The sequence below is a fragment of the Rhipicephalus sanguineus genome, chromosome 3 (genome assembly GCF_013339695.2).
Source record: "Rhipicephalus sanguineus isolate Rsan-2018 chromosome 3, BIME_Rsan_1.4, whole genome shotgun sequence".
Taxonomy (NCBI): Eukaryota; Metazoa; Arthropoda; class Arachnida; order Ixodida; family Ixodidae; genus Rhipicephalus; species Rhipicephalus sanguineus.
The window spans coordinates 223,016,369-223,039,380 of record NC_051178.1 but is presented as its reverse complement, the minus strand read 5'-3'; the positions used below and the strand labels follow the sequence as shown (position 1 = coordinate 223,039,380).

At 48.2% G+C, this 23,012-nt stretch overlaps 1 protein-coding gene across 1 annotated transcript in view; it reads left to right on the top strand.

The window, feature by feature from the left end:
- Positions 1-22,673, top strand: part of LOC119388334 (luciferin 4-monooxygenase) — a 58,801-nt gene extending 36,128 nt beyond the window's left edge. The window contains exons 3-11 of the mRNA XM_037656038.1: positions 848-983; positions 10,440-10,641; positions 11,289-11,392; positions 12,035-12,234; positions 13,540-13,711; positions 14,403-14,687; positions 16,397-16,541; positions 17,173-17,430; positions 22,290-22,673. Of these exons, the coding sequence (XP_037511966.1) occupies positions 858-983; positions 10,440-10,641; positions 11,289-11,392; positions 12,035-12,234; positions 13,540-13,711; positions 14,403-14,687; positions 16,397-16,541; positions 17,173-17,430; positions 22,290-22,456 (1,659 nt within the window). The 5' untranslated portion in view covers positions 848-857 and the 3' untranslated portion in view covers positions 22,457-22,673. The remainder of the gene's footprint in view (positions 1-847; positions 984-10,439; positions 10,642-11,288; positions 11,393-12,034; positions 12,235-13,539; positions 13,712-14,402; positions 14,688-16,396; positions 16,542-17,172; positions 17,431-22,289) is intronic.
- The last annotated feature ends 339 nt before the right edge of the window (positions 22,674-23,012 follow it).

Sequence of the window (23,012 nt, the reverse complement as noted above, 5' to 3'; positions counted from 1 at the left end):
CGTTTTTCTTGTGGTTTTTTTTTCGAGCCTGGTGGCACACAGGTAACAACCCCGTTATAAAGGAGACGCTCATAGCATCGATCCATACATCCTAGAGCACTGTGAGAGGAAAGTGTGAAAGATAAAAAGTGCGCTCATGTAACCTCCGTTATGTATTTGGCGGTAGCTCAGTGGGCTAAACGCCCGCCAGCCATCGTCGCGGGCCGAGAGGTCATGGTTTCGACGCCTGCAACAGAACTTTTTCTTATAGTTTTTTTTCTTTGCCATCTGATGGCGTTAATTTTGCTGACGTATTTCCGTGACGGAAATACGTCCTGAAAGTCTTGGTGGACCCCGGCATAAAACACATTTGTGTTAAAAAAATAGTGACCACAAATGCAATGGCCCAAGACGTGTTTTGCTCCGCCCCTTTCCCACTTTCTTAGTCCGCCGCGGTGGCACAGTTGTTACGATGCTCGCCTGCTGACCCGAAAGTCGCGGGATCGAATCCCGGCCGTGACGGCCGCATTTCGATGGAGGCAAAATGCTAGAGGCCTGTGTACTGTGCGATGTCAGTGCACGTTAAAGAACACCTAATGGTCGAAATGACCAGAGCCCTCCACTACGGCGTGCGTCAAAAATCATACCGTGGTTTTCGCACGTAAAACCCCATACATTATTATTCCCCCCTTTCTTAGATCTTTCCTGCATTCTTTCGCCATCGACTCTGCGGTGGACATGGAAGACCTACATTGGTTGAATAAACGACACACCTATTAGACACATGCACAGCGACATTTTCTTTATTTATGCATTGTTTGCAAAGAAATACTTGGCGTGGGAACTGAAAAAATCTTATCTTCCTCAGTTCATTGAACATGCGAGCACGCATAGAAGCCGGCATCGTGTACTCACCTTATACCTACAGTCCGCTCGCATACGATGGAACGCTCTACGACTATCTCATGGAACGACTAGCGGCACATGGAGCAAGGACTGCTTTGGTAAGACTTCGAACAAATAGCTTGGAAGACTAAGGTGGTTTCCTTTGAGGAGCGCGCCCCAAGCATCGAGACATATCAGATGATTGTAATATGAAGATAATGGTTATTGCATTTCGCAGTATTGGCACTGCGATCTACGTAATGAACGCTGCATACCCTCAAACAGCGTTCCTTTAGTGATCTCAGCGAATAATATAACCACATGTTCATATAGAAGATTAACGTTCACATCTGCAAGGTTTAAGTTAAGGGCAATGGTGCTACGCAATGCAGTGTAGCTTTATTTATAACGAACTGGCGGATGCGCTGCAGATAGTTCGACATATCATGTAATTCTATGTTTCGACACTAGCTCATAACAAGAACGGTGTTCCTGTTGCGTGCCTGAGTCGATGTTTGATATAGCGTCCCAAGGAAACGACATTGTTAGAGTAGGTTAGTTTGATTTGGTCAATTCGAGTAAGTTCGATTAGGTGAAGAAGGCAACGACATGCGTTATTACTGGCGCCTTTGGATGTCCAGGTTGAGAAAGTTAACGGACTGCGTTTGACGTCGTGAAATAATCTTTGCAAGATTCAGAGATTTCCGGAGCAGTTTATACTGCAGACTATGGTGTGTTGCAACATGTGTTATGACGTTGTACATATTGTACGTGTCGTACTGTGTACAAGTGAGTACAAGTGAACTGTAAGTGACTGATACATTGCAAACATTGCGTTTTTTTCACGGACAACTAGGTCCTTTGTACTTTCTGTGAACTAAGTCTGCGCATTTCAATATCTTTCCTCCTTTATATTGTTTGTCTGTTTGCCAGGGCGGGGAAACAAAACAGTGTCTTTCTTGGTTGTTTGTTTGAAACCGGACTATTGTTGACATGCTGTGCTAGTCTAAGAGAGCAGGAGTAGCGTATATAACACATGGTTGGCTAGATACGGTGACACTGTCGGTATTGCGGTGGTGAATTTCAGCCATTTGAGACTTGGATATAGTGGATGTTAGAGACGCAAACAATGAGTATGGTAGCATGTATATATAGCTGGCCTAATAGTAATGAACACGTGCAGTCATATACTGCAGATCAAAGCATCTCTCGTTTATCTGCCAAGAAACTGTACAGCTGAGACACTTGCCGTGTGAGAGATGGCGCACTATTTCCACTTCGTCGCTGAAATCTCACTTAGCTTTTGTGAGACGAGCTCCAAGCTGCGAATGTTACCTTCAGAACAGAAAGAAAGAGGGAGAGAGAGAAAGCTCCTTACTGAAGTACAGAGAATTCTACTGGCGTATATATGGCGCCCACGTGCTACTCTGTAAGGGTAGGGGCAGAAAGGCCCTAGGCGCAGGAGGGCGGGACAGGAAGAGAGATAGAGAGAAAAAAAAGGCGAAGCTTGCACTACGTCGAGCAAGGATTTAAATAGCGACACTGGACGATTCTGAAGTCTAATCTGGTTGCTTCGAGGTTGTTACAAGGGCGTAGGCAGAATTTTTTTTCGGGGGGGGGCACCTCCTTGATCTGAAGAGGGGGCCGGGCAGGCAGATGTGGTCGAGAGTCATTTTGTGCTCCTTATGTCATGGCACAAAAAAAAAATGATGCAGTGGCTTAGCTCGGCTATGGCAGGATAACGTAGCGTTAGCAAAGGTTCATCTGATTATTCTGAGCTTTCCTAATTGTCTAGGATTAGCTTGATTATCATGCTTACTGCGGCTCCAATGACACACACACGCTATACGTATTATGTGGCACATGTATATTCATTTTGCCGGGCAACAACTTCGGGATCCGATGAGTTAAGCTTCTCCGCTCTTCTGCGCCGTTGAGCAGCATTTGCGCTCTCCTCCATGGCTATACCACAGTGGCAAACGCCATTCAGAGGCGCTATCAAGCGGCTCCAGCGCAGTGTCAGACGGCGACTGCACAGCGAAGGCGAATAGCTGCGCGCGCGCCGGCGCCAATACATCTGCCATGGCTACGACGCCACTCCTCTGGAAAGCGCAGACCGGCGGCGGCGGAGTGCGCGGGAGGTGCCGGCTCCGGTGCGTGACATCACTGATCCTCGCGCATGCGCAGCACGGCTCTTGAGGAGCCACGCGAAACTGGCTCGGCTAGGCCAGTGTAGCTAACGCTACAAAAACTATTTCGGGGGGGGGGGAGGGGGGAGGCAGGAAGGGGGGGGTGCCACCCCCTGGCTACGCCACTGGGTTGTTGCTAGGCTTTAGGTAGGTAACTCCAGAAAACTCCAGAACTCCAGAACCGAGCGTTCGTAGCTCTCGTAGAACGGCCCTTTTTTATATCTGCTTTTTAAATGCGAAGCATTTCTTAGCGAACCCCAGGCACTCTGAGCGTTTCTATCTATCTATCTATCTATCTATCTATCTATCTATCTATCTATCTATCTATCTATCTATCTATCTATCTATCTATCTATCTATCTATCTATCTATCTATCTATCTATCTATCTATCCGCCTACGTCTGGGTGCACTCATGATCTTTTGCTTAATTTGGTGTAGACCAAAATCGGCATGAAAGGGTAAGAGGATTTGACGAATATGAAAATCTGGTTATGACATGAATAAGGTCAATAATGTTACTCGACCCCGGAGGAATACGCTAACGAAAGTTACGTGTGATATTCACATCATCGCATCGTAAAGTTCACTTCGTTCTGACAATACTGACGCCTGTGCTAGTTAACATTTAAAACGCCACTGTAGTCGACGATCTGATAAAGCCACGATGTGCACGCAGCTAGCTTACAAAAACACGTCGATGCACCTCGTAACGCTTGGCTGAAAGCCAAAAAATCGGCAGATCCCACGCAGTGTGGGAATCGATGTAATGCGAAGCAGCCAGCATAGAGCTGCATACATCGCCTTGTTTGTCATTGAGGCTAATGAAGTCATTCATCTCGTGACATCTAGTTCCCTATATATCGCGAGATTGTCATACATGCATGCGTGTAAAATCTGGTATATGCCACGATAATGAAACATCTATTCTGCTACATATATACGATGCGTGACCTGCTATTTATGCTCGTCACGCACTCCTGTCATGCCATACCAATTTAAGTATATATCCAGTTAACAAAATGGCCGCGAGTGCACCATGAGCGTGGCGTCTAAATCATACCCTATATGAGGCACATTTCATGATTTTCGTCTTACCACCTGTTATTTATGTTCGTCACACAGTCAGGTTGCGCAATACCAATTTTGATGTATATCGAGCTAGCGAAACGGACGCCAGACACCATGATCGTGGCACGTAAGTCATGCTGTACATGACATGCGTGTCATGATTTTCATATTAATCCTGTTATTTGTGTTCGTCACACAATCACGTCGCGAGGTTTCAATTTTGGTGTATATCAAGCTAGCGAAACGGCCGCCGGCGCACCATGAGCGTGGCACGTAAGCCATGCTGTAAATGACATGCGTGTCGTGATTTTCATGTTAACTCCTGTTATTTATGTTCGTCACACAGACACGTCGCGAGGTGCCAATTTTGGTGTATATCAAGCTAGCGCAACGACCGCCAGCTCACCGTGAGCGTGGCATGTAAGTCATGCTGTAGATGAGACGCGTGTCATGATCTGCAAGTTAGGACCTGTCACTTATGTTCGTCATACACTCTTGTCACGCCATACCAATTTTGGTAGATATCAAACTAACGAAACGGCTGCAAGAGCAGCAAAACAGTGGCATGTAAATCATGTCGTTCATGACATGGATATCATGATTTTCATGTTATGACCTGTCATTTATGTTCGTCATAAGGTCATGTTACGCCATACCAATTTTGGTGTACATCCTATTAACGAAACGGCCAGGAGAGCACTAAGTCGTAGGCGGCTAGATAGATAGATAGATAGATAGATAGATAGATAGATAGATAGATAGATAGATAGATAGATAGATAGATAGATAGATAGATAGATAGATAGATAGATAGATAGATACGCTCAAAGTCGCAGAAGTTCGCTAAGAAATGCTTCGCATTTAAAAACGCAGCATTGACAACTACTCGCTCCTTGCTTCGCATGAAACCGATTCCCATAAGGCGTGGGATCTGACAGTTTTTTCCTCTCTTTCTTTATCATTATTTCTCTCTTGATCTTTCTTTTTTTCCTCCCTTTTTCTTTTTTTTCTCTCCCTGGTTCTTTCTCTTTCTATATCTTTCTCTGTCTTTCTACCTTTCTATATCTTTATTCCCATTATTTCCCTCAAATTTTCTCTCTCTCTCTTTTTTTTCTATAACTTTCTCCCTCTCTTTTTTTCTATAACTTTCTCCCTATCTTTTTTTTTCTATAGCTCTCTATCTCTCAGTTTTAGTGAACCAGTGGTGAGTAGTGGGAATTGCCCAATTCCTGTGGCACATACCCGTTGATGATGATGATGGTCTTCTGATAGGCCGCACAAATTACGGCTAGCTTAAACAGCTTCGCTGTTAAAAAAGAATATGTACTGTCGTGGTATGTGCAGGTGAAACATTAAACGTAACGGTTGTGATGTACGCCACTTTACAGTTTATCATTTAAGTTAATGTCTTCGAGGAAGATAAAATTCTTTTTTTAGATTTTACGTTGCCATAAAGAAGAAGGTTTATGTCTAAGTATTTTTCCGTGACCTAGAGGTTCTTGGGAAGTTGAGCACATTATACTTTGGAGACAAGTTCTTTCTTCTCTGTATGCTTGACATTCTAGAGAAAAATTATTCCACCCATTTTAATGCAGCAACGATGTCACAATATGGGTTAATGGTCAAACCAAGGCGGGACATGTAGCTATTGGTGAATGCGTTGTTGAGGCAAAGGCGGTGACGCTGTCGCAAGGTGACAAGGAAGGTGATGCGGAAGTCTTGATCTTAAGTCCGAGTCTATGGAACGGAGGACGAGATCTTGAGGCGAAAGATTCGATAATCAATTATAAAGTCATTGTGGGCTGATTGAGATAGTTTTATACCAGATACCTTTCGAAAATTAAAAAAATCACACTTTCTCCGCAAGGTCGAAACAATGAATGCGATAGCAACAAGTTGGAACATGACCAGGATTTGGGGACATATGCACGTAGCGCCATCTGTCGTCGGGGACTGCGGTGGCCTGCCGTAACTGAATGGGAAATAGGCGAAAAAAATCATATCTGACGAAAAAATAGAGATATCAAAAACGACTCCCGGTTCTATACAGCAGAGACTTACTTGAACATTCTGTTAAAATTACAGTGTGGCGCTACAAACCGCGTGGATTCCCAGAGTGTTTAAAATTTTACAATGGGGCCCCATGTATTTCTAATGGGCGGTGTTCAATTGCCCTGGGAAGCCACAGGCTTTGTAGTGCGATACTGTAATTTTTCCAAAATGTTCCGGTAGGTCTCTACTATATAGAACCCCGAGTCGTTTTTGATAGCTTGCTTTTTTCAAGAGATATGATTTTTTTTCGCATATCTCCCATTCAGTTACGGCAGGAGGCCGTCGTTACCGCCGAGAGATGGCGCCACGCACAGATGTCCCCAAATCCTGGGAATGTGTGATACGAAGTAAGGCTAGCTGCTAACTCATTTGGATCCCATTTAACGTAATTCTACAAAATGCTGGTTTAAGCGAATACGGCCGCTCCAGGGTACGAAGCGGTTTGCGTGCTGTCTGTCGTCTCAACGCGATGCAAGCGGTGAGAGCACAGCACGTACTAGAGCCATCTACTGATCTAGGCTGAGATAGCGACCGCGACCACGCCCTCGTGATGAAAGGTCGCAGTTGCTGCTCGAGAGAAGCAGTCACCCCCCCCGCCTTTTTGCCCTTCTCCGACCGGCGCTTCTTCACGATCCTTCGCCCGTGCGCTACTCCCCTCTTTCCAACCGTCTTCCTCGTTCTTTCTAGCTCCCAATGATGCCTTCACCAGTGATCGGCGCGAGTCGGCGATTGCCGTGCTAGCGGCAGCAGCGCGTACAGCGCTGGAGTTCCTCCCACTCAGCTCCCCTGCCTACTCGCTGTGCGCGGCGGCTCTCGCCACACACCAGGCCCTGAACCACCATGACGAGTAGTTCACATCATCGCCCCAGGCCACGCATCCTGCAATGGAATTGCCGTTCGCTGCGCCGCCGTCATGCTGAGCTAGCGGAGCACCGGTCTCTGCGCGACTTTGACATTCTTGCTCTGCTTTGACATTCTTGCTCTGCCCCGGGACTGGACGGCATCACGCACAACATGCTGCCGAACCTCGATAACAGCCAGCGCCATCTCCTCCTCGCTGCATTCAACGAGGTCTTTCGAAGCGGCTCCCTCCCGGATTGCGGGCGTACAGCGATGGTTGTGCCGGTGCTGAAGCGCGGTAAACCACCGCGAGACCTGAAGTCATACCGGCCGATCTCTCTCACCTCAGTGCCGGGAAAGACCATGGAGGGGGTGGCGCTTCATCGCCTCCAATGGATAGCCACTGCGCGCGGCACTTTCCCACCACAACAGTGCGGTTTTCGTGCCCTGCGTGCCACAGCCGACTGCATAGCCGCGGTCGTCAGCACGCTTGAGCAGGCACTGCACGACGGAGAGACAGCCCTGCTTCTTCTCCTCGACGTGCAGTCGGCATTTGACTTCCTACCACACGCTGCTATCATCGACGCGGTTTGTGCGCTAGGAGTACAGGGCAAACTACTCCAGTACATCAAGGCCTTCCTCAACGACCACTCGCTGACTGTCCGTGTGGGGAAAGTGTCCAGTACTCCACGCCCTGTCACCACCGATGTGCCTCAGGGGAGTGTGCAGAGCCTTTTCCTATTTAACCTTATCCTCGCACCTCTCATTGAATGCCTCCCGAGAGGTGATACGTTTGCTGTGCGCGCGGTGATATACGCGGACGACATTGCCCAGTATGTGCGCGGTTTCACCCGCTACATCAACGCGCCTCCAGAGTGCTCTCGTGGCCGTGTTCTTGGACGGCATTGGCCTGCGCATCTCGGCTGCGAAAACTGAGACAGTCCTTGTGATCCGCGCGCCAGTGCTCGCCGCACCACTGCCCGCATCACACTGCCGTGGAAAACACACGTGCGCTACCTTGGCACCACCATCTAACACAGACTCCAGTGGATCAACGAGGTAGGCCGTGTACGCCGTGAAACGCGCCGTGTTGAGTGCTGCGTGCGTCGCATACTCGCGCGAGGCGACGGATGCCCCGCCTACTTCACGATGACCATTAACGGGGCTATTGGGATGACCAAGGTGCACTACGCGCTGCCCCTGTGCCTCCTGCGCCCCATCCAGTGGCATGCGATCGACGCCGACCACCGCCGAGTGCTCCGAATGTGCCACGGACTTCCGCGCAATTCGCGCATTGCGGACACACTCGCGGAGACCCGCGCCTGGCCGGTGTCACTCACAGGCGGATTGCGCGCGCTCTACCACCTGGAGCGCCTCAGCCGTGCACCGGATGGAACAGCCATCCTATCCCAGTTGCGCGCACTGCCCGACTCCCGTGTTGGCTTGCTACTCAGCACATTCGATGCCATCGTCGCAGACAGCGCCCCAAAGGTACCCCCGTGGCCTCCCCCTCATCGGCGAGTGCCTCTATCCATAGGGTTCGAGCTCCCGGGGGTCCGCTCCAAGCGGAACACACCCGCCTGTGCCATCGCACAAGAAGCCGCTGCAAGAATGGTACATGACCTGGAAGGAAGAGTGCAGTTTTTCACTGACGGCTATGTGCTCCAGGACCATTCTGCGGCCTCCGCCTGCACGGCACCGCAGCTGGCATTGAAACGCCAATGCCGGCTTGCCTACCTTGCGTCCTCCACCACGGCTGAGCTGGTAGGAATTCACCTCGCTGCTGACCTCATCCGTGAATCGGCGCACAGCGATCGCGCCGCGATCTTCACGGACTCGCGGTCGGCACTCCGCCAGCTCGCCAAAGAGGAGCCCCCCCCCCCCCCCACTCGCACAGCGTGTAGCCTTGAAACTGCGCGCACTGCGAGAACACGATTACGACGTGGCTCTCCAATGGATACCGTCACACGTTGGAATCGCGGGGAACGAAGCTGCTGACGACCTGGCGAGGACTGCACACGACCCTGTGGTTCCACTGACAATGTACGCGGACTCCGTAGATTCAGCACGCCAGTACATCCGGTGAGAGCTCGCTCGTAACCACCCTGATGCGCGCGTAGCCGCCGGCTGCCCCCCGCGTTATCTACCGGAGGGAATGCTAAACCGAAGGAGCGCTCCCTCCTCCTCGCACTGCGGACCGGCTCTGTCTGGCCCGCCGAGCGCCGGCACCGCCTTCGCTGTGCTCCCTCACCCCTACGCTGCGACTGCCGTGAGGAAAAAACGCTGCAGCATCTCCTCATTTCCTGTACCGCACTAGCTCCGCAACGGGAGCACCTCGCGCGCGCCTTCAGGAGGCAAGGGTTACCCTGCGTGACCATGAATGATGTGCTGCACCCGGCCGGAGCCATGGACCGTGTTCGCGGTGCCCTTCGCGCGGTGCTCGAGTACATTCATGCCGCGCAACTCGCCGACCGCCTCTAGGCCGTGCTCAACGCCTGAACAGCGATGGCAACGAGGGATCCCCCCCTTCCTCTGCCCCCAGCCCTCTACCTGTTGTGAACTTTCCGTCCCTCCCACCATCTATCTCCTCCTTCCCTTTTACCCCCCTTCCCTGAAAGTGACGCGGTTGCGGTGTCCTCGACTGTGTCACTCCCCCAACTTTCTATTTTCCATAAAGAACCTCTTCTTAAAGAAATAAAGAATCACTCACCCGCGGGTGGGGCGCTTCCTCTCTGCTTCCAAATACATCGACGGCAGGATTTGTGCGTGGTGCGACGCTATCGCATGCACCCTTCGTGCGACGGAGATGGTCGGCTCGTTTCATCTCTGCTTCAGCCATGTCGATGCGCGGGGTGATGTTATCGATTTAGACTTTATACGGAACATGACGGCAAAAACCCGCCGAGAGTGTCCATATGATTGCTATCGCAATAGGGACATCAGGCTGGTAAAAGTGCCTACGCTGATCGAGGGGGGGGGGGATGCAGTAGGCGAGAAGCGTTTTCTGTTGCGCATATCAGCTCCATATCCTGGTTTGCCGCAGCTATGCGGCATAGATATAGCCGTTTTGGTGTAAAACAAGAGTGGTAACGTCTGCACGAACAGAACACACGTTCGCGGCATCGCGAATCATACTTCTTGTTAAAAAAGGCACCAAGACTAGGCAATGTTTAGCGGAGCCACTAGATATCTGTAATTTGACTATTAAGATGACGAAGTGGAATGTTCGAGACCCGTGTGCTTGGATTTAGGTGCACGTTAAAGAACCCCAGGTGATCCAAATTTCCGGAGCCCTCCAATACGGCGTCTCTGATAATCATATCGTGGTTTTTGGACGTTAAACCCCAGATATTATTAAGATAACGAAGTGTAGTTGCTTTTATGTCGCATGCATTCTACAGATAGTATTTGTGCATTCTCACAGATATGTGGATCCGACAAGCTGACTTACTGGGAGCTGCGAGATAAACTGCAACGCTGCGCGTCAGGATTCCACCACCGAGGTATTGGCAAAGGCGATCGGGTCTTCATGCACATAGACAACTCTATCGAAAGCTTTGTCGCTGTCTGCAGCGTTCCACTCACGGGAGCCACTTTAGTGTCCTCCGACATCATGTGGAGAGAAGGTGAGAGAACACGCGTGCCCTCTAACTTGTACATGGTACTCACTGTAAGGAACTATGGTTTCAACAAATTGTTTTGACAGCACGGCACATCCAAGAGCTGGTCGAAAATCGTCAACTCAGGCAAAAGTAAAAATGCCCGTGATCGTGTGTTTCAAGAAGACGAATTGATGTCTTCGCCACCCTTTTCAATCTTTCGTAGTCTTGTCCTCGATAAGTATAATTTTTCTTTGCTACGCTAATTATTTTTTTCCTTGAAATTTTGTTGCTGTACTGTGAGGGTAGGAAAGTAACATTCTTCGGTGCAATTTTAAAGGATTTACAGCGTAGTGGCTAAGAAAAATACATTACTCCGGCGGCCTGAACCTGCTGTAGGACTGTGTCAACCGTTTCAACAATGCTATAGAGAAGGGGCTGAATTCAGTTTGTTGCACGTGAGCGCTCTGGACAGTCAGAATTGACTGCAACTGCTGATCTTACGAACTAGCATAGCTCTTTTTTTGTGAACCTAAACACAGGTTCTGATTTACCCTGAGCGGGCGCATGGGGCAGATGAACGTAATTACATATTTGTGGAAGAACAGTTGCGTCAATTAAAATCAGAAGCTCAAAACTTGAAAGAAAGAAAACAGCCACACGTCTTCTTTCAGACGACATTATCGACAAAATTGAGAGGTCTGGTGCCACTCACGTTCTTACCAACGCAAGTCACATCGAAATGTTCACTCGAATCATTAGCCACTGCAATATCAAGGTGAGCGTGCGAATTTCTCTGGCCGATACCTCTTTTGTTCTACGTTGTTGCTTTGTGCTATTGGAGGTTATCTCGAACTAAAAAGGAAGAAAAAGCTTCCACTGAACATTTTCTGAATGAACAAGAATTTCTTTAAAGTATGTAATGTTCGTTTACGTAAATCCTTTCTTTTCCGCACCGAAAGTGTAACTTCCCATGCACATCCTGCCTTCAAGTGTCAAAATATAAAGTCATGCATTCCGAAAAAAATAGTCACATTTCGCGGCAGCACTGCAATGGCACTGTGCTCACGTCTGTGCGTCGGCGTGGCTTTCGCGCAGTTTGTAAGCGCTGAAATGTACATTTGTCACTTCAATTTACTCTATATGAATGAATGAATGAATGAATGAATGAATGAATGAATGAATGAATCAGCGAAGTTGCGTGCTCGCACTTGTCGTTCGTGTTCATCGAGTGCTGCTCTATAAAAATTTAGGATCCTAACTTAGAAGGCCCCAGAAAAGGCTGTTATGCCTCATGTGTGCGACTAACTATTGCAGAGTCAGAAATGCGTCGACCAAGCCGCCAATATGTTTGATATAGGCTTGCGCTTATTTTCCGGCCTAGCCATATTCTCGTTCTGGCGTTCTTTTTTCCTCGTAGAAGGCGTTTGTAGTGGGTGAGAAGAGATACGACTTCAACAGCGTCTTCGAATTTGTCGGAAATGACGAATCGCTGAACGAAAACGAAAAGTTTGACCACGGCGACTGCACCTTCGTGGAGTGGACCACGGGCACAACCGGTGCATCAAAAGGCGTCGAGTTTCGTGAAGAGCGCTTTCTGCGACAAATCTCGTGCGTTGCGTAAGTAGACACACTTCTTCTTCTTTTTCTTCTTCTTCTTCTTCTTTGATTTCAATGCGCACCAACTCTATAGATAGAGTCCGGACGCTGGTTATGACGACTGGTGACGCTCCGCCAGCTCTTTTTTTGTTACTTCGATGAAGCTTGCCCTTAGGGCATAGTACTTTGCGTGTATATGTGTATTAGATGCGTGCTGTAAGGCCTGTGTTGTGTATGAATTGACGCCGTGTCTTATAGAATGTATCCAGCGGTAACAGCTGGTCGTGACACTGCAGCGAAGGCCGGCTTGCAGAAGCAGACGGAAGAGTTCCGATTGTAAGCCTCGACATGTCCATATTAGATGGCGTGCATCTGCTTCCATCACTTGGACGGAGCAGTACGGACACGTGGCACCTATAGTGGTAAATGCGACCAGTTCCACGTTGAGAGGACAGCCGGTGTAGAGGCCACCCCGACCCAAAGCCTCTTAAGCACGACTTCCTCAGCCCTAGTAAGGTGAAGAGCACACTGTGGGATCAGAGGGCATATGTCCTGCCGGAGAGAATTTTTGCGGGCTATCCGATCAGTGCTCGCTGAAGTACAGTCCGCTTAGTGAGCTCTTACAGCATCGCCTCCCATCAGCGGCAGAGTATCTGAGCCTTTGCTAATAAATGCAGCATAAGTGGATGCTTGGGCGTATGGGTACGAAATAGCGGAAAGAAAACAGCGTAAAAGACGAAGCACAAGAGAAAAGGAACCACAAACAACCGCGCTGACTTACAACAATGCTTTAATCGTGAATACCACGCAATATATGCTAGCGCAGTGCAAAACGATGGAAAGAAGGGACAATGATAAACAAAAAATAACATGAACAAACTATCAGTAGCATCACAGTAACCCCTGTCCATTTTGCGTACAACCATCAGATAGATAATCAATTTCCTTTCCTGTCAAGGCAATTGAAGGCCTGCTTACGCACACGCTGCACAGCCTAGCCATTTTTTCCAAAGCCTCCATAATTTCTCGTGTCAGCTAGTCCCGACGTCGCTTGACAACCGCACAATGCTGATGCTCAGGAACGCAGCCATAGTCGCGGCAGTGAATACCAAGGTGGCCAGATGCCGGTGGCTCCTTTTCTCTTGTGCTCCGTATTTTGCGCTGTTTTCTTTCCGCTTTGCTAATACCTGCTGTTCAACTTCTGCGACGACTATATAGACGCTGATACTCTCGTATTCAGTTATATTGTGACGCGTTCTCTATAAACGCGAGTTTTTATAAAATGCGTCTGATGAACTAATGTTCTTGAACTCGTTTCTTCCTTAGCGACACCGAGATGTTTGCTTGCAATGACGTCTTCCTGGGCGACTGCAATATTTCCAGCTTCATGGTGTTCTTCCTGTGGCTTCTGGCGCTTCACCCTGGATCTACCATCGCGATCAGCCGAACGTGCGACTCTGTACCTCTTGACCTCTTCGACGTCATGAAAGACTGCAAGGTACTGCGTCACGCATTTGGACGACAGCACAACTACTTTCATTCCGTTCCTTTGTGTTTTCGCAATCATATTACGTCAAAACTGCCTAGCAACATACGGAGCCGGACCAGCCGGACTTGCCAAACTGTTTGCATTTCGTCAGTTGGGACCACGTGCGGCGCGTGACTGTGCCACAAAAAAAAAAGAACAAACTATTCGCCTTAGTACTCTCGGACCCTTCGTAACGTACGATTTGTAGAGAAATGCGAAGGTTTTATGCAGCAATCCAAATTAACGCATGGCCTACATTCTGTGGTTTTACGTGTCGTGTTTCTGGCATTAGATAGAGCTGTTAAAAAAGTGCTTTGTATATGCTTTATATATCTACTGCTACTACTAATGATTGCTAGTGGTATTACTACAACTAACGGTAGTACTATAATAGTGGTATTGCTAGAATCAATAGTGATCTGGTCTGTTATCGTTATGGGTTTTCCTTTACAGCACATATAATTCCAATGCTACCGCAAGTAATCTGAACACAAAAACTATCCATTTGCAAGTGCATCGAGAAACTCATGGCCACAAGCTGCAGGGCTGTTTAAAACACTGGCCGCAATTCAAGTGCTAATCAATCAATCGAGAAGTTCACCTATTAGTAGCGTATAGGCCTAATTGTGATGCAACACGCATTTCTGCATTTTTTTTCCAGGCAGTGACGATAGTGAGCTTCCCTTCGAGGCTAAGGCGGATGCTAAACTTTATGAAAACGTCCGAGGACTGGGACATCGTTTTAAGAAAGTCACTGAGGAGGATCATGATTGTTGGCTCTGTAACGCCGCCAGCGCTGGCAGAAGAGCTGGCGAGCACATTTCAGTTGGACGAGCTTCGCAGCATCTACGGCATGGCGGAAGCCGCAGGATTTATGACTCTTCCTCCTAAAGGAGAAGTGTCTGGTACAAACGCCGGTTTCCCAATACCTGGTGCAAGGATTAAGGTAATCTCGCTCGGTTACAACGGCGTCTCATTTTGTTTGCTTTCTCCAGACCGGTGGCGTTAGAGTGTTTGCTTTCGGGCTTATAGGCTTTGTGCCCTATATGAAACCAGAGCGAGTCTCTGCTCGACTTGTACTTCGTGCGCAGAAACACCGCCTCGAACTGAGGATACGCGCTCAGTACATCGAGACTACGAGTATATATTTGCAAAAAAGAAGGAAGCATGAGAAAAAAAAAGACATAAAAAGAAAGGGGAAAAAGAGGGAGTAGGCTACGCCCGCGCGCGCCCTCACACACACACACACACACACACACACACACACACACACACACACACACACACACACACACACACACACACACACACACACACACACACACACACACACACACACACACACACACACACACACACACACACACATTTTCCGCCCATGTTATGAAGTATCCATAAGGCTATAATCGGAAGCCGTATGTATTCTTATAGATGAAGACCGGACCCCTGTCGAAACGCCGGGAATAAATCATTCCTCCGCTGTTTTGTTCTCAAAGAGGATCCACTTTATATATATATATATATATATATATATGAAACTCTTTATATAATAAAGAGTTTCATCTTCGACACCGACCCCGTGACAATATATATGTCAGTTTTGAAACTTATGATTAGTTGTTGACGAACAGTCACGTGGGCACGTTTTCATCTCGCCAACGGCATATATTGTCCCTAAGTGTCGCGTCCTCCAACGATTTTCGCAATGATTCGCTGCACAATAATCACTCGAAATTGCTGAAATATTTATTTACACTACATACCTTTCCTATTCCGAACTTTCTGCCCTAAAGCGCTACAACACTTCATGTTTCATCGAACCCACCCGTTTTGATAACTTCCGTTCGTTCGTCATCCTATATTGCGCTAATAGGGGTCATAAACCACCCTTCGGGCTTCGTGAGAACACACATCCTGCGGATAGCAGGCACTGCTATGAACAGCTCAGCCAAATCTTGCAGTAGTGCGAGGCAAGGAGAGTTTAGAAGCGGAGATGGAAGTTACCATTTTTCTCAAGCGCGCTTTCTTCGTACAAGGGCACGTCCTCACTCTCTGAGAGGGGAGGGGAGGGCCGGCAGGGTGCCTGCTGTTTGACGTCGAACAGCAGACGGCCTGCTATTGGTCAATAGCCGACATAAATCAAGAGCGACGTTTTCAAATGCGCTTCTTGTACCGCCACATGTTGGCGCCCCGCACCCTGTAGTGCGCCAGCGTTACACAGTAGCCGCACTCGCGCATACGAATCACAGCTAGAGTGTGATCACGTTTCATGACGCGCGCTCACATAACTTCTTTGTCCCGTTCCATCTATTCCTGTGTAGCTTTCAGCGCTCTCGTCGGGTCGAGACAAGAGAGGAAGCACTTAAAGCGTGCAAAAACTCCCTGTTATTACGCTTTTCTTACGGTATCGATTGCCGTAATTTCTTACGGCAATCGATTCATGAAGCAACGAACTGCAATATTGAGATCATTGGATGATTACTTGGAAAAGTGGTTAAAGACCACTTTGAGCTTGTCTCCCGTTGAAGGACTAATAGACGACGTAATGAAAGTACCTGTAAAACATGCACGTTTTCCAACAAGCTAATCAAGTTTCTCGCCCTACTGATTTTGTGTTCTTCCACTGAGCGAACTCTTCCATTAATGAACTGACAGATAATAGACACGACCAGCAGCAAGGTACTCGGACCCATGCAGTGCGGAGAAGTGCTCTTCAATACACCGCTCGCTGCGACTGGGTACTGCGGACATCTCGAAGCTGCGACTGACTTCATGGATACGGAAGGCTGGATACATACGGGTAAATGACAACGAGACACTCCTTTGGTGTGCAGACGCGACTTATAGTCTCGATTCGCGAATTACAGGCACGAGTTATATCAGCTAGCCTTCGCACGTTTCGCAGCTTTACAAATATCTTGTACTTCGTAGGCAGTGAGCTCAGCGTCATAAACTAGGCGGCACGCTCAGTTTCACGTAATGCTCTTGCATTTACTCATCAGAATGGCTTAGGTGCCTCGATAATTTTTGTCGAGTTACAGACGCACAGAACAGTTTGGGGGTTCTTGAATTAGTTTGCGTCGTGAAGTTTTGACGGGTACTATTAATAGTTCCCTAATGTTATGCTATTAGTCTAAGTATTAACACTAGGTTGGGGCACCAAGTCCAGTTAAGAGGCTGAATCCTCATGCTCCATCCGTATACTCCTCGCCAACCGCGATGATAATCGTATGAGCACTCAGCTAGCAATTACAGAAATGCCACCCATACTTTCACAGTTTCCAAGCATATAAACGTGCAATCAATAATGCGCAGATGATTTAAAGGCCGCAATGTGCTATTTCACTTTAGGTGGTGATTCAGCGATGTGAGACTGGAGTTGACAACACAATGGAATGACAGTCGTTTTAATCATAAGTTGTCATTTGCAGGTGACCTCGGTTACTACGATCACGACGGTAGGCTGTTTTTGTGCGGTCGGCTGAAGACAATGCTCGTGTGCCAGACGAGGAAAGTATCGCCATCTGAGATCGAACATTGCCTGATGGAACACGCCGCCGTAGAAGAGGTAGTCGTGCTAGGCATACCCTCTCCGTGCGATGAAGAGTTGCCGGCTGCCTTGGTCGTCACGAAGCGCGGATATTCCCAAGACCAGCGACTCGCCGACGTGTTGAAGCATTACGTGGCAGGTAAGAATAAATAAATTACGTCAACTAACTGTGCGCACGCACAACGGCCTGACGCACATTCCAGACTATTCCCTTCTGGTGGCGCCCAAGTACTTTGTCCGTAATTAGTTACGAAGTGGACCTACTTACTCGCTGTGATATTAGAGCAGGCTGGTCTATAGGGTGCCAGTGGGTGGCGTCTTACACATTTACACGAGGGGTTTCTTCTCCTACTTTTCGAGATACTACGAAGGAAGGAAAACGGGAGAGATAGGACCAGTTTAGAATAACCGGTAAGCTACCCTGCATTGGGGAAAGGGATGGGAGAGCTTGAAGCTTAGAATAGTAAAGAGAAAGAGAGGGAGGGAAGGAGGGAGGGAGGGAGGGAGGGAGGGAGGGAGGAGCACGCACACAACGTCACAGACCGACAGTCCTGTGCGCTATACGGCATCGCCATCAGTTCACAGCCTCTCGCGCAAGTCTGTTTTCCTTAAAAGAATTAGCGATGCCTTCGTAGCCTTCATCCTCGCTCCGCTGGATTTGGCAGCATACCGGCCCATCGCACTAGCAAGCTGCGTCGGCAAGGTCATGGAGAGGATGCTGCTGACACGCATGGAATGGTACCTCGAACATTATAACATCTATCCTGATGCTATGGCTGGCTTTCGACGGGGTCGATCTTCAATCGACAGCGTCATTGACTTGGTGACCTCCGTTCAGCAGCAGAAAGCTAAGAAGCGGCTGTCGGTAGCACTGTTCTTAGACGTGAAAGGTGCCTATGACAACGTGACCCACGAGGCCGTTCTCGAAGCTCTCGAAGCAGCAGAACTTGGAGGTCACGTCTTTCGATGGGTAAGAAGCTACCTCACAAAGAGATACATGTTCGTCCTAACAGAAGATGGGCCTACGAATAAGCATTTCACAAGTCGTGGGGTGCCACAAGGTGGCGTGCTGAGCCCGACTCTTTTCAACCTAGTTCTGGTGGGGCTCACCGAAACGCTGCCACAGACGGCTAATATATCTCTCTACGCTGACGATATCTGCATCTGGGCGTCCGGCGTGACACGGCCTCAAGTGCGCGCAAGAATACAGAAGGCCGCAACATTGACATCTGCATACCTTCGCCAGCAAGGTTTGACTATCGCTACAGAAAAATGTGCAGCAGTGGCATTTACACGCAAACCGATGTCTTTCTACCCAGTGTGCATCGAAGGCCAATCAATTGCTTATAAGAGCAGCCATAGATTCCTAGGTGTCATTGTGGATCGCGACCTAACCTGGAGTACCATGTCGCACATCTGAAGAGAAAACTGATATGCATTGAGAACATATTTAAGTTCGTTGCCGGAAAATCATGGGGACCATCCGTGCATTCAATGCTGCAGCTTTATACATCCCTCTTTCTCGGATTTCTACGGTACAGCCTTCCTGCCCTGTCCAACACGTGCAAGACTAACATCCGTGCACTACAGAGCGTGCAAGCCCAAGCACTTCGGACATGTCTTGGCCTTCCAAGATGCTCATCGACAGTTGCAACTATCGCTATCGCACAAGAACAGCCGGTCGCAACTCATATCATCGTTGAGACGCTGAGAGCGTACATACGGCATTTGTCACGGCTACCGTCACATCATTTAGCGTGTTTGCCAGCGCGGAGGCCCCATGCTTCATTCTGCGGTATTGTGACAAAACACTAAGACATATTACCACCTGGCTTCAAACCTGCGATGCGTCCGGCATCTGCGTTGTGGACTCTGCATCAACCTGACGTGTGCTTATCGGTTCCTGGAATCGTTAAGAAGGCACGCATGTCACCGCTAGCCCTGAAGCAGTTGTCTTTGCGTCTGTTGGAAGAAACCTACATTGATCGCAAGCATGTTTACACCGATGGCTCCACCAATTCCAACAGCTCTTCCGGAGCGGTGGTTTTTCCATCTGATGACGTACTGTTACAGTTCAAGTTTTCTCACATGACGACGTCGACAGCCGCAGAGCTCGCAGCGCTTCAAGGTGCGGTCAAGTACATCCTGCAGCAGCCACCTAATCGACGGGCCATCTTTTGCGACTCCAGGTCAGCCTTACAAACACTACGGTTTGCTTTACGGCATGGATTACACGAACAATCCGTGTACGAGATAAGGCACGACTACCACCAAGCACTCGAGGAAGAACATGATATTATATTTCAATGGTTGCCGAGTCATTGCGGAATTGTCGGCAATGATCGCGCGGATGAAGCTGCACGATCGGCTCATGACCAAGATCTGCGGACACCCATACCACTCTTGAGAACAGACGCCGCGTGGCGACTACAATCACTTGCACGCCGTATCACTCTTCTGCAATGGAGTACGCCGGGTTTTTCCAACGCGCGCCTGTACTCGATTGACCCAAATTTGCAACTTCGTTTGCCATCAGGGCTCTCAAGACGCGATGCAACTTTACTGTGCCGCATGTGGTTGGGCGTGGCATTTACGAATGCGTATTCGTGTCTCATTGGAATGGCCAGCAGTGCGGCATGCAACATTTGCGCCTGCGAGGAGACGCTTGAACACATTCTATGCCACTGCCCATCATACCAAGCTCAACGACGTAGTATGGAAGTCAAGCTCCGTCACCTATACTCAAGACCGCTGACAGAAAAGAAGATCTTGGGACCTTGGCCTGCGATCTCGCATACGCGCAAGGCCACGAAAGCCCTCTTGTGCTTCTTGAGGACCACCGGACTTCACGAGCGCCTGTGAACTAACAGCGCGAGTTCGTGTTGTGTAGTTCATCCATCCCTTTCTTACTCTTCTTCTTTCTTCTTTACCCTTTCTTTTCTATTATTTCCCCTTCCCCCACCCCAAGTACAGGGTAGCCAACCGAGCCAAAGCTTGGTTAACCTCCCTGCCTTTCTTCTTCGTATCTCTCTCTCTCTATTACTCTCGTTACTCATGTGCAGCACCTACCACCAATGTCAATCAATATGAGACTTTCGGCTCCCGATTGAAAAGCTATTATCATCAATATAGCGCATTGTTAACCTTTACAGGACCCCTATAATCAACCCGTGCAAATAAAAAGAACGAGCGCGTTATTCTCTCCAGGCATTTGACGTCTTTTGGGCGCAATTCGTGACGCCAGCAGTCTGTTCACGTGAGGTCATGAGAAAATAAACTCTCGATTAAAGCCTGTACGTAGGGTGCCACTTGCGTATTGTCTGCTATCCTGCCTTGCCATGCAGTAGCACGCCCGCTCTGCCTTGTCTCGCATGACTATCGCGCACGATCAAGTGATATCACTTCGTTTTGCGCGTTTTCGACTGTTCAAGCGGTAGTAATAGCATGTAGCCGATAGCCGAAAAGCGCAAAATCCTGACAGGCTCAACGCTTAATGCTGACATTGTTCACGTCTTTTATGAATAAATAAGAGGCAAGGAGGAGATAGCACCTGTAGGAAGTGTAGTGAAGGCGAGAAAAAACCATCTCATAATTAGAGACTGGATTTTAGGCAAATGCCTATTTTGTTCCTTGCGCTCCTATCGTGCCACTTTGATATATGAGCATGAATTAGGGGCTAAAAATGACTTTTATAGTGGTTTTATAGTGCCTATAAATGCCTATTTTTTGGCGTTTGTGCCTAAATGCTTACAAATGCCTAGAAATGCCTATTTTAAAAATTGGCGCTTGTATTAACACTATTTTGCCTCAAGTTGCGCTACCGGGAGCAGTTTGAGACCGTTATTCATTCTACCGCGCAACACTGACTGTTCGGAACTATGGCGTTCAACCTAATCCTGTAGTTCAACCAACTCCCGGAAACAACTGCTAGCAGCCGTGAAGTGGGACACGCACATTCGCCGCCGCAGAGACATGGCGTGCGCGGTTAGCGAATGCGAGACCGTGGAGAGCCGTCAACAGAAAGGAGAGTGAAGAGAAAAAAAAGAAAGAAAAATATGATGTGCACGCGGCTTTTGTTTTTGTAAGTTAACTTGTAAGCTGTTCACTGCATCAGCGTAGCCAGAAATGTTTTTCGGAAGGAAGGAGGGGGGGGGGGTTCAACGATACGCTATGTATGTTCATGTGTGCGCTTGTATGCATGCGTGCATATATACGCATGCAAAACTGAAAAGTTTCGGGGGGGGGGGGGGGCTGAACCCCCTCTCCCCCTTGGCTGCGCCAGTGATTCACTGGCAGAGGAAAAATTGGCTCTACGCGATTCGACCCGAACAATAGGAGGAATCCCTCCCTTCTGGTGATTTAGAGATCTGGCTATCTGCTCGTGCTCTACCCTTCTCAGTCTGCCGAGAAGACACCCAGGAGTGTGTTGATGCAACAGTGGAATCTTGACTCACCGTGCAGAACACGAGAGAGACCATGTTCTGCTAACCGTGCGGGACAAAGCACATTGCACGGCTATGTTCAACTGTTTAACGCCTTTGTGCGATCTTAAGCGATAAGATTTTTGTTTTCCTTTCGTAGATATGGCTCGCGCACGTCTTCGTTTCAAATTATTTGCATTTATGTGAAAATTTATTGTGCCTACATTTACTATTTTGGAAGCGTAAAACGTTGTTTTGCCTGCCTATTTTTGGGGCCTAAAACGAGCTTTTTTAGTGCCTAAAATTCCGGCCTCTACTCATGATGTTACTTGGAAGCTCAAAACACACAAGATACACAAGAAGTACTAGACAAGACCTGTGTATCTTGAGTGTTTTGCGCTTCCGGATCATTACAAGCTCGCCCAAGTATCTGTTCTTCTAAACCATTTTCGTCTCGGAGTGACTTAGGGACCCTATAAGGATTGTTCTGGCTGTCGTGTTGACCAATCCACTATCGCGATCGATCGTCGTGTCAGCGCAATTTTGACTTTAGCATTATTCGTGTTCGCTCGTTCAGATCGAATGGCTTCCTTCATGCATCTGCACGGTGGAGTCTACTTCGCCGAAGCACTACCGAGGAACACCCGTGGGAAGGTCCGAGCCACCTCACTTCGAGAATTGCTCGGAAAGCTGCGCAGAATGGACAGCACCGACGAAAGTGCCGCCGGCGATTGCATCTACTAGAAGTGCTTCGGGTTCTGAGCGCACGTCCTGCCTGCCATTACTTAGATGCAGGACCTCCGAGGCATTGTCTTGAACATCGTTCAATTACCTGAGCGAGACACCGAGAATTACGCTTATTTAATTACAAGATTCCACCTGTAGCAAGTTGTTTCTTGTACACTTTTTATTTCTATTGTACTTTTCAGTATTGTATTTCAATAAAAATTCTCACTTGATTTCTCCTATAGGGAAGTTCACTGTGTGTAATAACTTCTCGATAAATTGTGTTCTGATATGATTGAAACAACAACAACAACAACAACAACAACAACAACAACAAAACAGAAAAACACTGAGCTTACTTATCGTCCTATCCTTCCTTGCTACGTGCTACGGAGTATTCCTAAACATGTAACTAGTGAGGTGAGTCTCTCAAATCGCAGAGCTCTCAAATGTTTTTATTTATAGCAGTTTGAAAGCAAGAAACATATGTTACTCGATTCACGCAGATTAAGTTGCGGTAGTGCAATATACATTACATCGCTCCTTTCTGAGCAGTTACCTTTAACTTCTCTGC